Genomic DNA, 14,639 nt, shown 5'->3' on the forward strand with positions numbered 1-14,639 from the left:
ATGGCTACATTTCCTTCTTGGACGGCCATGCCCTCAGATGTCTGTGCCAGAAGTTATTCGAGGAACAAAGTTCCTTACCCTGTTTGAGAAAATGTAAAATTTTCCTCATTTTTGCACCAAATTTTGCCCATAACTCGGTCGGTATCCAACGGATCGCCAATCTTTAACTTGTGGTCGATAGATGGCACCAATGGCTACATTTTCTTCTTGGACGGCCTTGCCTTCAGATGTCTGTGCCAGAAGTTATTCGAGGAACCAAATTCCCTACCCTGTTCGAGAAAATGTAAAATTTTCCTCATTTTTGCCCCAAATTTTGCCCATAACTCGGTCGGTATCCAACGGATCGCCAATCTTTAACTTGTGGTCGATAGATGGCACCAATGGCTACATTTTCTTCTTGGACGGCCTCGCCCTCAGATGTCTGTGCCAGAAGTTATTCGAGGAACCAATTTCCCTACCCTGTTTGAGAAAATGTAAAATTTTCTTCATTTTTGAGTAATTTAGCAAAATTTATAAATATGATATATTTTAATGCGAATTTTGTTGCAATAAGTTTCTTTTCACTTAAATAATGCTTTAAATTAAAAAAAAGAGTAAAAAATCGGAAAAAAATTTAAAAAAAAATTTTCACTCGAAAATTTCATAAGGGGTACCCCTTGCCATTTTTTTGAGAAATTTTGCAAAAAAAAATGAAATTGATTTATTTTAATGCCAATTGGTTGCAATGAGTTTCTTTTCACTCAAATAATGCTTTAAATTAAAAAAAGAGTAAAAAATCAGAAAAAATTAAAAAAATATAAAAATTTGAAAATTTCATAAGGCTCATTTTTGCACCAACTTTTGCCTATAACTCGGTCAGTATCCAACGGATCGCCAATCTTTAACCTGTGGTCGATAGATGGCACCAATGGCTACATTTCCTTCTTGGACGGCCATGCCCTCAGATGTCTGTGCCAGAAGTTATTCGAGGAACCAAGTTCCTTACCCTGTTTGAGAAAATGTAAAGTTTTCCTCATTTTTGCACCAAATTTTGCCCATAACTCGGTCGGTATCCAACGGATCGCCAATCTTTAACTTGTGGTCGATAGATGGCACCAATGGCTACATTTTCTTCTTGGACGGCCTCGCCCTCAGATGTCTGTGCCAGAAGTTATTCGAGGAACAAAGTTCCTTACCCTGTTTGAGAAAATGTAAAATTTTCCTCATTTTTGCACCAAATTTTGCCCATAACTCGGTTGGTATCCAACGGATCGCCAATCTTTAACTTGTGGTCGATAGATGGCACCAATGGCTACATTTTCTTCTTGGACGGCCATGCCCTCAGATGTCTATGCCAGAAGTTATTCGAGGAACAAAGTTCCCTACCCTGTTCGAGAAAATGTAAAATTTTCTTCATTTTTTAGTAATTCAGCAAAATTTATAAATATGATATATTTTAATGCGAATTTTGTTGCAATAAGTTTCTTTTCACTTAAATAATGCTTTAAATTAAAAAAAGAATAAAAATTCAGAAAAAAATTTAAAAAAAAATTTCCACTCGAAAATTTCATAAGGGGTACCCCTTGCCATTTTTTTGAGAAATTTTGCAAAAAAAATTAAATTGATTTATTTTGATGCCAATTGGTTGCAATGAGTTTCTTTTCACTCAAATAATGCTTTAAATTAAAAAAAGAGTAAAAAATCAGAAAAAATTAAAAAAATATAAAAATTTGAAAATTTCATAAGGGTCATTTTTGCACCAAATTTTGCCCATAACTCGGTCGGTATCCAACGGATCGCCAATCTTTAACTTGTGGTCGATAGATGGCACCAATGGCTACATTTCCTTCTTGGCGGCCATGCCCTCAGATGTCTGTGCCAGAAGTTATTCGAGGAACCAAGTTCCTTACCCTGTTTGAGAAAATGTAAAGTTTTCCTCATTTTTGCACCAAATTTTGCCCATAACTGGGTCGGTATCCAACGGATCGCCAATCTTTAACTTGTGGTCGATAGATGGCACCAATGGCTACATTTTCTTCTTGGACGGCCTTGCCTTCAGATGTCTGTGCCAGAAGTTATTCGAGGAACCAAGTTCCCTACCCTGTTTGAGAAAATGTAAAATTTTCTTCATTTTTGAGTAATTTAGCAAAATTTATAAATATGATATATTTTAATGCAAATTTTGTTGCAATAAGTTTCTTTTCACTTAAATAATGCTTTAAATTAAAAAAAGAATAAAAAATCAGAAAAAAATTAAAAAAAAAATTTCCACTCGAAAATTTCATAAGGGGTACCCCTTGCCATTTTTTTGAGAAATTTTGCAAAAAAAATTAAATTGATTTATTTTGATGCCAATTGGTTGCAATGAGTTTCTTTTCACTCAAATAATGCTTTAAATTAAAAAAAGAGTAAAAAATCAGAAAAAATTAAAAAAATATAAAAATTTGAAAATTTCATAAGGGTCATTTTTGCACCAAATTTTGCCCATAACTCGGTCGGTATCCAACGGATCGCCAATCTTTAACTTGTGGTCGATAGATGGCACCAATGGCTACATTTTCTTCTTGGACGGCCTTGCCTTCAGATGTCTGTGCCAGAAGTTATTCGAGGAACCAAGTTCCCTACCCTGTTTGAGAAAATGTAAAATTTTCCTCATTTTTGCCCCAAATTTTGCCCATAACTCGGTCGGTATCCAACGGATCGCCAATCTTTAACTTGTGGTCGATAGATGGCACCAATGGCTACATTTCCTTCTTGGACGGCCATGCCCTCAGATGTCTGTGCCAGAAGTTATTCGAGGAACAAAGTTCCTTACCCTGTTTGAGAAAATGTAAAATTTTCCTCATTTTTGCACCAAATTTTGCCCATAACTCGGTCGGTATCCAACGGATCGCCAATCTTTAACTTGTGGTCGATAGATGGCACCAATGGCTACATTTTCTTCTTGGACGGCCTTGCCTTCAGATGTCTGTGCCAGAAGTTATTCGAGGAACCAAATTCCCTACCCTGTTCGAGAAAATGTAAAATTTTCTTCATTTTTTAGTAATTCAGCAAAATTTATAAATATGATATATTTTAATGCGAATTTTGTTGCAATAAGTTTCTTTTCACTTAAATAATGCTTTAAATTAAAAAAAGAATAAAAATTCAGAAAAAAATTTAAAAAAAAATTTTCACTCGAAAATTTCATAAGGGGTACCCCTTGCCATTTTTTTGAGAAATTTTGCAAAAAAAATGAAATTGATTTATTTTAATGCCAATTGGTTGCAATGAGTTTCTTTTCACTCAAATAATGCTTTAAATTAAAAAAAGAGTAAAAAATCAGAAAAAATTAAAAAAATATAAAAATTTGAAAATTTCATAAGGCTCATTTTTGCACCAACTTTTGCCTATAACTCGGTCAGTATCCAACGGATCGCCAATCTTTAACCTGTGGTCGATAGATGGCACCAATGGCTACATTTCCTTCTTGGACGGCCATGCCCTCAGATGTCTGTGCCAGAAGTTATTCGAGGAACAAAGTTCCTTACCCTGTTTGAGAAAATGTAAAATTTTCCTCATTTTTGCACCAAATTTTGCCCATAACTCGGTCGGTATCCAACGGATCGCCAATCTTTAACTTGTGGTCGATAGATGGCACCAATGGCTACATTTTCTTCTTGGACGGCCTTGCCTTCAGATGTCTGTGCCAGAAGTTATTCGAGGAACCAAGTTCCCTACCCTGTTTGAGAAAATGTAAAATTTTCCTCATTTTTGCCCCAAATTTTGCCCATAACTCGGTCGGTATCCAACGGATCGCCAATCTTTAACTTGTGGTCGATAGATGGCACCAATGGCTACATTTCCTTCTTGGACGGCCATGCCCTCAGATGTCTGTGCCAGAAGTTATTCGAGGAACAAAGTTCCTTACCCTGTTTGAGAAAATGTAAAATTTTCCTCATTTTTGCACCAAATTTTGCCCATAACTCGGTCGGTATCCAACGGATCGCCAATCTTTAACTTGTGGTCGATAGATGGCACCAATGGCTACATTTTCTTCTTGGACGGCCTCGCCCTCAGATGTCTGTGCCAGAAGTTATTCGAGGAACCAAGTTCCCTACCCTGTTTGAGAAAATGTAAAATTTTCTTCATTTTTGAGTAATTTAGCAAAATTTATAAATATGATATATTTTAATGCGAATTTTGTTGCAATAAGTTTCTTTTCACTTAAATAATGCTTTAAATTAAAAAAAAGAGTAAAAAATCGGAAAAAAATTTAAAAAAAAATTTTCACTCGAAAATTTCATAAGGGGTACCCCTTGCCATTTTTTTGAGAAATTTTGCAAAAAAAATGAAATTGATTTATTTTAATGCCAATTGGTTGCAATGAGTTTCTTTTCACTCAAATAATGCTTTAAATTAAAAAAAGAGTAAAAAATCAGAAAAAATTAAAAAAATATAAAAATTTGAAAATTTCATAAGGCTCATTTTTGCACCAACTTTTGCCTATAACTCGGTCAGTATCCAACGGATCGCCAATCTTTAACCTGTGGTCGATAGATGGCACCAATGGCTACATTTCCTTCTTGGACGGCCATGCCCTCAGATGTCTGTGCCAGAAGTTATTCGAGGAACCAAGTTCCTTACCCTGTTTGAGAAAATGTAAAGTTTTCCTCATTTTTGCACCAAATTTTGCCCATAACTCGGTCGGTATCCAACGGATCGCCAATCTTTAACTTGTGGTCGATAGATGGCACCAATGGCTACATTTTCTTCTTGGACGGCCTTGCCTTCAGATGTCTGTGCCAGAAGTTATTCGAGGAACCAAGTTCCCTACCCTGTTTGAGAAAATGTAAAATTTTCTTCATTTTTGAGTAATTTAGCAAAATTTATAAATATGATATATTTTAATGCAAATTTTGTTGCAATAAGTTTCTTTTCACTTAAATAATGCTTTAAATTAAAAAAAGAATAAAAAATCAGAAAAAAATTAAAAAAAAAATTTCCACTCGAAAATTTCATAAGGGGTACCCCTTGCCATTTTTTTGAGAAATTTTGCAAAAAAAATTAAATTGATTTATTTTGATGCCAATTGGTTGCAATGAGTTTCTTTTCACTCAAATAATGCTTTAAATTAAAAAAAGAGTAAAAAATCAGAAAAAATTAAAAAAATATAAAAATTTGAAAATTTCATAAGGGTCATTTTTGCACCAAATTTTGCCCATAACTCGGTCGGTATCCAACGGATCGCCAATCTTTAACTTGTGGTCGATAGATGGCACCAATGGCTACATTTTCTTCTTGGACGGCCTTGCCCTCAGATGTCTGTGCCAGAAGTTATTCGAGGAACCAAGTTCCCTACCCTGTTTGAGAAAATGTAAAATTTTCCTCATTTTTGCCCCAAATTTTGCCCATAACTCGGTCGGTATCCAACGGATCGCCAATCTTTAACTTGTGGTCGATAGATGGCACCAATGGCTACATTTCCTTCTTGGACGGCCATGCCCTCAGATGTCTGTGCCAGAAGTTATTCGAGGAACAAAGTTCCTTACCCTGTTTGAGAAAATGTAAAATTTTCCTCATTTTTGCACCAAATTTTGCCCATAACTCGGTCGGTATCCAACGGATCGCCAATCTTTAACTTGTGGTCGATAGATGGCACCAATGGCTACATTTTCTTCTTGGACGGCCTTGCCTTCAGATGTCTGTGCCAGAAGTTATTCGAGGAACCAAATTCCCTACCCTGTTCGAGAAAATGTAAAATTTTCTTCATTTTTTAGTAATTCAGCAAAATTTATAAATATGATATATTTTAATGCGAATTTTGTTGCAATAAGTTTCTTTTCACTTAAATAATGCTTTAAATTAAAAAAAGAATAAAAATTCAGAAAAAAATTAAAAAAAAAAATTTCACTCGAAAATTTCATAAGGGGTACCCCTTGCCATTTTTTTGAGAAATTTTGCAAAAAAATGAAATTGATTTATTTTAATGCCAATTGGTTGCAATGAGTTTCTTTTCACTCAAATAATGCTTTAAATTAAAAAAAGAGTAAAAAAATCAGAAAAAATTAAAAAAATATAAAAATTTGAAAATTTCATAAGGCTCATTTTTGCACCAACTTTTGCCTATAACTCGGTCAGTATCCAACGGATCGCCAATCTTTAACCTGTGGTCGATAGATGGCACCAATGGCTACATTTCCTTCTTGGACGGCCATGCCCTCAGATGTCTGTGCCAGAAGTTATTCGAGGAACAAAGTTCCTTACCCTGTTTGAGAAAATGTAAAATTTTCCTCATTTTTGCACCAAATTTTGCCCATAACTCGGTCGGTATCCAACGGATCGCCAATCTTTAACTTGTGGTCGATAGATGGCACCAATGGCTACATTTTCTTCTTGGACGGCCTTGCCTTCAGATGTCTGTGCCAGAAGTTATTCGAGGAACCAAGTTCCCTACCCTGTTTGAGAAAATGTAAAATTTTCCTCATTTTTGCCCCAAATTTTGCCCATAACTCGGTCGGTATCCAACGGATCGCCAATCTTTAACTTGTGGTCGATAGATGGCACCAATGGCTACATTTCCTTCTTGGACGGCCATGCCCTCAGATGTCTGTGCCAGAAGTTATTCGAGGAACAAAGTTCCTTACCCTGTTTGAGAAAATGTAAAATTTTCCTCATTTTTGCACCAAATTTTGCCCATAACTCGGTCGGTATCCAACGGATCGCCAATCTTTAACTTGTGGTCGATAGATGGCACCAATGGCTACATTTTCTTCTTGGACGGCCTTGCCTTCAGATGTCTGTGCCAGAAGTTATTCGAGGAACCAAATTCCCTACCCTGTTCGAGAAAATGTAAAATTTTCTTCATTTTTTAGTAATTCAGCAAAATTTATAAATATGATATATTTTAATGCGAATTTTGTTGCAATAAGTTTCTTTTCACTTAAATAATGCTTTAAATTAAAAAAAGAATAAAAATTCAGAAAAAAATTTAAAAAAAAATTTTCACTCGAAAATTTCATAAGGGGTACCCCTTGCCATTTTTTTGAGAAATTTTGCAAAAAAAATGAAATTGATTTATTTTAATGCCAATTGGTTGCAATGAGTTTCTTTTCACTCAAATAATGCTTTAAATTAAAAAAAGAGTAAAAAATCAGAAAAAATTAAAAAAATATAAAAATTTGAAAATTTCATAAGGCTCATTTTTGCACCAACTTTTGCCTATAACTCGGTCAGTATCCAACGGATCGCCAATCTTTAACCTGTGGTCGATAGATGGCACCAATGGCTACATTTTCTTCTTGGACGGCCTTGCCTTCAGATGTCTGTGCCAGAAGTTATTCGAGGAACCAAGTTCCCTACCCTGTTTGAGAAAATGTAAAATTTTCTCCTTTTTTTGAGTAGTTTAGCAAAATTTATAAATATGATATATTTTAATGCGAATTTTGTTGCAATAAGTTTCTTTTCACTTAAATAATGCTTTAAATTAAAAAAAGAATAAAAAATCAGAAAAAAATTTAAAAAAAAATTTCCACTCAAAAATTTCATAAGGGGTACCCCTTGCCATTTTTTTGAGAAATTTTGCAAAAAAAAATTTAAATTGATTTTTTTTAATGCCAATTGGTTGCAATGAGTTTCTTTTCACTCAAATAATGCTTTAAATAAAAAAAAGAATAAAAAAATTAAAAAAAATCTATAAATTTGAAAATCTCCTAAGATTCTAAGCCTCCTAGTCCTCCTAAGCCTTATAAATGACTTATATGTTTATGCCGGGTTTTTTTTTGACTACAAAAAAGGAGTCATCAAACGAGCTGACTCCTAATAACGACTCATTCACTCTGAGTTAACTCACTTAAAAGAGTTGTTATTCTCATCTCTACTTCTTACGTACGGACGTCTGCTACAGAAATGGCACCAACGGTAATATTTTTAAATCAAAAGAATTGGAGAATTGAAAATTAAACAAATGGCCCTTGCAGACAAACCGTGAGTCAGTAGCGTAACAAATCAGAAAAAAAAAACGAAATCGAACGTGTCAACGGAGAGTGAAAGAAAACCTTTAAAATCGATTTGCAAATCTTCTTAAATGAGCTCCAACATAAAACTAAATGATTGTTACGCTCTGTAGCCTTGCCGCGTGTCTGCGGCTCTTGACATCCATACAGTTTCATGTAATCAGCACGATAACTACGCGTCATCCACATCCGGCATACGCTGATATGTTATGTAGCCGATGTGTCCTCGAAAGTCGACATAATTTCTCTGTGAACTTCAATCGCTGCGTTCTGTTAACTCTGAATATATTATCTGGATCTGATGTTCTGGACTCTCCAGGAATTATTATTTTTGTTTCCTATCTACTTGAGTTCTCATAAAGAATCACCACCACAAAAGAGTTTTAAAAATCCTCTTCCTGAAGTTCCTGAAGTAACGATTTGTTAACCCGGAATCACCAATAATAACTTTTGAGTTAGAATTGGTCAGGAGCCGACTCTTGCAAGTTTAAAATAGGTTACTTCAAGCTTATCGATGGTTTTAACAACATGATTTTCTTTCTAATATTAAATATCTTTCTGCTGCTAGTAAAAACTACTCGTACTAATGTCAAGTGTTTTCTCTTTTCCTTTTAGCTCGAACAAACTGAAGGAGTTCCGGCGACAATATGCGAGCTGTGCAGCGTCCGGCTGGAGGATTGGCATGCATTCCGCGAACAGTGTATCGGTTCGGACGAATATCTCCGGGTCACACTACGCCATGCATTCTATCCCGACGAAGGACAAACGTCACAGTCTGCCAGCATGAACCCAGCTCTCCCCGTAGCTGGGAATCAATTAGGCAAGTCCACACCTACCTGCACAGACAGCATGGCGGCAAAATCATCACCCATCGGTAGAAACGTATCCAAGACACCACCTCCACCGGTTTCGTCCCGATTAAGTTTAGCTAAACGACGACAGAGCACATTCGAGATGCCCGTTTCCGACGGCAAGGGTAACACAACGGATCAGAAGATTCTTGTGGAGGTGCTCGGTGTATGCAAGGACGATGGAAAGCGACCGTCAGTGCCAACGTTTGATGCGATAAATGGACAGCAGGAAAACCCGAACGGGCTCTCCACGCTGGAACACAGCATGCTGGAACAGGCAAGCTGGTCCAGAGAGTACTGTGCCCGGATCAACAATCTGATGATAAAGGGGAACGGACCGCGACCGTTCAAATGTAAGGTCTGTCGTAGAATGTTTAACAATCGTACGAATATGCGCCGCCACATAAAGGTGCTGCACAGCGATGAAGTTTTCGAAGGTGAAAGCCCACCGCCCGAGTGCTATGGCTATACCGATCAACTGAACGGTGAACAATCGGACATGGCACGACCACCGGTGAAGAAGAAGCGCAAAAGTACCGATCCACCGATCGTTGGACCGTACAAGTGTGAGGTGTGTCCGCGATCGTTCAAAATGCCGGCCCATTTGGCGGTGCATCGCAAAACGCATCGACAGATCGAGTTCGATCAGTCCGAGCTAACGAGAGCGATTGAGCAGCAGAAGCGACAGATGCAGCACCAGCAACGTGAGCGCTCATCGTCGGCCGTTTCTTCGGAGGTGGACCGTACGCGGAAGACGACCACCATTGAACCGTGTGACGTGATACAACTGTCCGACGACGATGACGAGGAGGATCCGATGGGCAAAGCGTTGCAACGTACAGTGTTCGGTACGGGCGATGATTTGGACGATGGGTTCGATGAGGAAGAGGGTAGCCTAAAGGAATTAAGCTCGTTGGATGCCGATCTGCGGCCTGATCCTTCTTCGCTTGCGATAGTTGAGATCGGTGCCGTAGACAACGATGGTCCAGAACAGCAGGTGAAATCAAGGCACGACGAAGAGGATGAGGACGTCATGGTGATACAGGACGTAGAAAGCAACACACCAACGAGTAAACCGAAACCAGGACCTTCATCGTCTCGTGCTCCACCAGGTCCACTCTCGTCGAAGCTAAAATACAACAAACAAGCAACAAACAACAGCACTACCGGCAGTGCTAAGCTTCAGCAAAAGGCGCTAATTGCACCTCGCCCAATTGAGGATCTTCAACGGCATCAAAGTACTTCTCCAGCAAATCCTGCTAGTAAACAAAAGTCTACATCGACCGAACAGCAGCCTTCCTCTTCGTCAGCAACCACCACCCCTACTGTACATCGTTGTCACCTATGCCGACACACGTTCGCACGGGAAGATTTGCTCCGGGACCATCAGAAATCGCATCAGAAAGATTCACCTTGTGCGTACCGTTGTGGCTGGTGCAAGAAAGGGTTCCGCTACCGGCAAAACTACACCTTACATCTGGAGAAACAAACCTGCCGGCTTATAAACGCAGACCCCGTTCGTGCGCTGCAGCAACAGCAGCAACAGGCGGGCAAATGTACTTAAGAATGTGAAGTAGCATCCTTACTCACGCTACCCTTAGCTATTTAAATAAAAATACTCACAGCAGTATTACAGTGCTGCTCGTTACTCTTCCTACTATTATTACTCGGGCACTGATAGCGAGAAGAAAGCGTTTCTATAAAATCAAATATAGTGTCAAGTATTATCTTTAGAACGAGTAATTAATGTTATTTTAAATCGATTAAGGTTAGGAGATTATGAATATCCTTTATCTCTAGCATGAGTTTCTAACAATTCGTGCTTCTAGAAAAGGGAAAACATTGAGCAGTATTTTAAATCACATCGTACCAGAACCAAAATTTCCAAGTGTCATGAAATTATAGAGATCAGGAAAGCTTACGCTCCTGTACAAGACTAATACACCGAAATGTGTTCTGTGTTTTTTGGGTTTGTCCTTCCTTACATGCAATTTAACTTTTATTTAAAAATGTAAATATTTTTTTTAGTTCTCATAGAAAACTGTTACGAAATATATAAATCACAATACCCAGTTTTGCGTATACTTCAAATTTCGTGTATCGGATGTTTTATTTTTCTTTCGAAATAATAATGTGGACGCACACAATTTTGTCATTTCTCAACATAGAATATATTTTCTTCTCTCGTTGGCTCTGTTTTGTTTTTGCTTGGTTTTCACATTGCTTTTAATTTTCGAACACGTTCACGACCGGTCGGCGTTCGGCGATCGGCGATCAGCGTTCGTCGACCGGTCGACACTAAACGCTAGCTATTTATAATGTATATATGAATACATCTCACATACGCGCTTACGCATGATTTACGTGTGTTTCGCTGTAGGAAGGAATCTCTCTCAGTGGCTGTCTAATACGTGTACACACTGCTGATCATTAGCGTATGTATTCGGCTTACTACAAATCACACAATGTTAAATTGTTTATAGTTTGGTTTTCCCTTTTTCTTTGATGCGTACGGTGTGACTAATTGAATTTGTGATGCTGCTGTCTTGTCGAATCGGATGATAAGGATAATGGGACGATGCTGTGGGTGAGAAACGTATCGTTCTTTTTTTTTTACTCAAAAACCAAAAACAATTACTAAACACAAACGAAAACAAAATATGTGACAAAAACAAAGGTGATAATTAAATATGTGATGAATGTGGCGCCGAAAACAGTTTAATCGCGTCAATCGCGTACCCTTACACACTGGGAGGAGCAAAATAGCCCCGTTTTTTTTACTTATTCGTTTCATTTTCACTTTCTCTACCAACACTTCCAACACTTGGCTTAAGTTGTGTGGCCAACGGATTAAGATGTACATGGGGAAAAAAATAGAAGTTGCAGTTTGCCGTAGCAATAATAATAATAATTACTATCGTAGTAATAATGTAAATAACAATAAACCTATGTACAACCACGGGTGCAGTTCCCCGGGGTCAGTAATGTGGGCCACCAACGGACCATCACAATTGAAACGTTTGCGTAGCGCGTGACAGCGTTTGTCTATTTACCAGCTTCGTTTCAAATTCTTTCCATTACGCTTTGTGTGGTTTCCATCTCCTGCTGCTAAACTCATTCAATCCTTTCCCCTAGCTATGTGCTTCTGTTCAGTTCTTTCGTTTACATTTCACATGTTTGATACCACCCCTTGTTGGCGGTTGCCGCGTCTTAACATTCGCGAATAAGTACCTTTTGATTAGTTAACCCTTGAAAGGGATTAGTTTGCTTTCTTTTGTTTTTTTCCATTTGGTTTTATATTCACTTTCAATGAATCTCTGTCTTTCTCTTTTTTTTTTAGAATTTTACGAGTAGGATGTAAGTTTATGTTTAGTTCATACAAAAAAACGTTTGCTGCTTGTACGATCTTTGTTCTGTAATCGTTCAGTGATGTAAGTACTGCTGCATTGCTTTCAATCTCAGTCGGTTTTAAGTGCAAAATAGAATATACCTATGTCGGTAGACGTTGATCTTTTTCTTTCCTCCCTTTTACTTTTATGCTATCATAGTTCTGAACCATCATCTGACAGCAAACCATCCCCTGACGCACGCCAACTCACAGCACGCTGTGTGTATGTGCAGTAGCTTACACTATTGCTTGATAGATGGCGCTAGCGCTACTCGTACATTCGCGTGACAGCATTTTGAATGTTCGCTGGAAGTTTTGTGGAGACACGGCATTTTAACGGCGATGAGGAAAGCTTCGACGTGCTGCTTTCTGTTTCGCTACGAATGATACAGTTCGGTGTGTGTTTGTATGAGCGAATACTCTTTCCGGGGACCTTACTTTCCCCTTTACATCACCACACAGCAACGTCTGGATCGTGTGCTGTCACTCACGACATCACTGGTATTGCCGCTAAACTTCGACAGCGTACCGCCCGGTGTGCCGACCTCACTTTCCCCGATCGCCGCCACCGAACCGTGCAGGGATCCGTTTCCGGTACCGATAGCACCGCCATCACCGTAATGTTGCTGCTGGTGCCGATTGTTGAGATGTGGCGACGCATGCTGTGGATGATGCAGATGGTGATGGTGATGATGCTGCAGCTCGTTCGATACGAGCGACAGTTCCAGGGGCGTACCGGAACTAGCGCCGTTCGGGGTCGTCGAACCGCCACCATTGCCGATGCTGCCCGCAAGGCTCGGGGCCGTACCGCTGAGCAGGGAACCATTTTCCGGGCTGACGCTGGAGCGATTCTGTGACCGGTGCTTCTTCAGATCGGCCAGCGTTCCTGCGACAGAGGGATCTTTGGTTTTATTGGTTTTGTATCGAATTTTTTCGGGTGGGTGGGACATGTTTATTGTTGTCGATTGTAGTTTTTGGGGTGAGGATTGTGTGTAGGTGTCGTTTGTTTGTTTGGAAGCCACATTTGTTTTGGGATAATTGTTGAAATAAACATTTTAAAGAAATCTCATACAAGGAAGCGTAAAACAAGGAAAGGAAAATGGTTTAAAATAGTGCAAAAAGGTACGTTGCAAGAAAAACGTGATTAAAGGACAAAACAAAAAAAAAACATGAAAAAAGAGATATAAAGAGAGAAAGAGAGAAGAAAAGTGAAGGTTAAGATAGTACAAAACGTTATTTTGGATGAAGAAATTGTCGGGATTGAAACTTTAATGAAGAGATGGTTCCGTGCGTACTATAACGTTCAGGAATGGAGGACTATGAATTGAACCGTACGACGCGAACGAATGAATGGTAATTAAAGCATTTCACCTAACACAACTCATGATGGCTTCCCAGTAGAAAGATAAATGTTACCAGTCAAGCACAAAAATTAAACGAAATCAACGCGAAAATATCCCTAATTTGTTTGCTTCCACTTAATTAAATTGCCATTCTTTTACAAACACTCGTTTTTTATGTTCCAAGCGCCTGGCGCGGCGTTACAAAGAAACGTAACAACAACAAGAAAAGAAAAAAAAATACCACAACAAACGCAACCCTTTCCATTTTTCCATTTATTTTCTGAAACAAACGAAAAAGGATGCGGCATGTAAAAAGTTTTTAATGTTTGCTTCCGCCACGTAACGGTACCAAAATGAGAAGACGCGGGTTGTTTTGTGACAACTTTTCTAAAACTCAATTTTACGGACGATTGAAAAGCACAAACAAAAAAGAATAAACAAAAATGTCTTTCCCCCAATCGATAAGTCATTATAGAAGATAAAAGTTGTTTATGCAACTACAAAAACATGCGATTAGAAACATGAAAATAATTGTAAATAGAAAATCTATTTCAAAAGAAACATTTAAACGTGATAATATGAAAAAAAACCTCTCCAAAGTAGTGTAGTAGATTGGAAAAAAAGACATTGAAACTCAACATAGAAAAACTAAAGAAATTCAATTTAACTGATATAAAAATGATGCCGAACGATGAAAGAAAAACAATCGCAGGCAGTTTAAAACAGTAAGGAAACAAATGGTAGTAAAACCCCAACTTCAACATCATCCCTTTATTGATGGAGGCGCCCAGCCTTTCATGGGAAATAAAATGTGGTAAATCCCAAACGGAAGGACAGCAAAAACACATCAACTTTTACAGAGGATGACCTTTGAGCGTGGGACCAATTTTCTTCTTTTTTAAAGGATTTTTTTTATTTATTCACCCTCGAGCCGGATGGTTAGGGAATATGGTATGGGTGGGAATTCATACCAGTATGAATGAAAAAGCCGTTCCGCTATCACACTTCATCGGTACAAGGTTCTTAAAAGGGCAATTCTTTGTAAGGATTGCCTACATTTAGGCGTTTCAGCATGCGCCACAAG

At 38.3% G+C, this 14,639-nt stretch overlaps 2 protein-coding genes across 11 annotated transcripts in view; one reads left to right on the plus strand and one right to left on the minus strand.

The window, feature by feature from the left end:
• LOC125768366 (zinc finger protein hangover-like) overlaps nucleotides 1-11,439 on the plus strand; it is a 30,938-nt gene extending 19,499 nt beyond the window's left edge. Inside the window, exon 2 of the mRNA XM_049435909.1 lies at nucleotides 8,589-11,439. Coding sequence (XP_049291866.1) covers nucleotides 8,589-10,388 — 1,800 coding nt within the window. The 3' untranslated portion in view covers nucleotides 10,389-11,439. The remainder of the gene's footprint in view (nucleotides 1-8,588) is intronic.
• Nucleotides 10,972-14,639, minus strand: part of LOC125768359 (protein phosphatase 1 regulatory subunit 12B-like) — an 85,881-nt gene continuing 82,213 nt past the window's right edge. For 9 of the 10 annotated variants that reach the window (XM_049435896.1, XM_049435897.1, XM_049435895.1 and 6 more), the window contains one exon: nucleotides 10,972-13,113. In XM_049435896.1, the coding sequence (XP_049291853.1) occupies nucleotides 12,659-13,113 (455 nt within the window). In that variant the 3' untranslated portion in view covers nucleotides 10,972-12,658. The remainder of the gene's footprint in view (nucleotides 13,114-14,639) is intronic. The other variant, XM_049435901.1, reaches the window with a different exon arrangement.

This window comes from Anopheles funestus, chromosome 3RL (genome assembly GCF_943734845.2).
Source record: "Anopheles funestus chromosome 3RL, idAnoFuneDA-416_04, whole genome shotgun sequence".
Taxonomy (NCBI): domain Eukaryota; kingdom Metazoa; phylum Arthropoda; class Insecta; order Diptera; family Culicidae; genus Anopheles; species Anopheles funestus.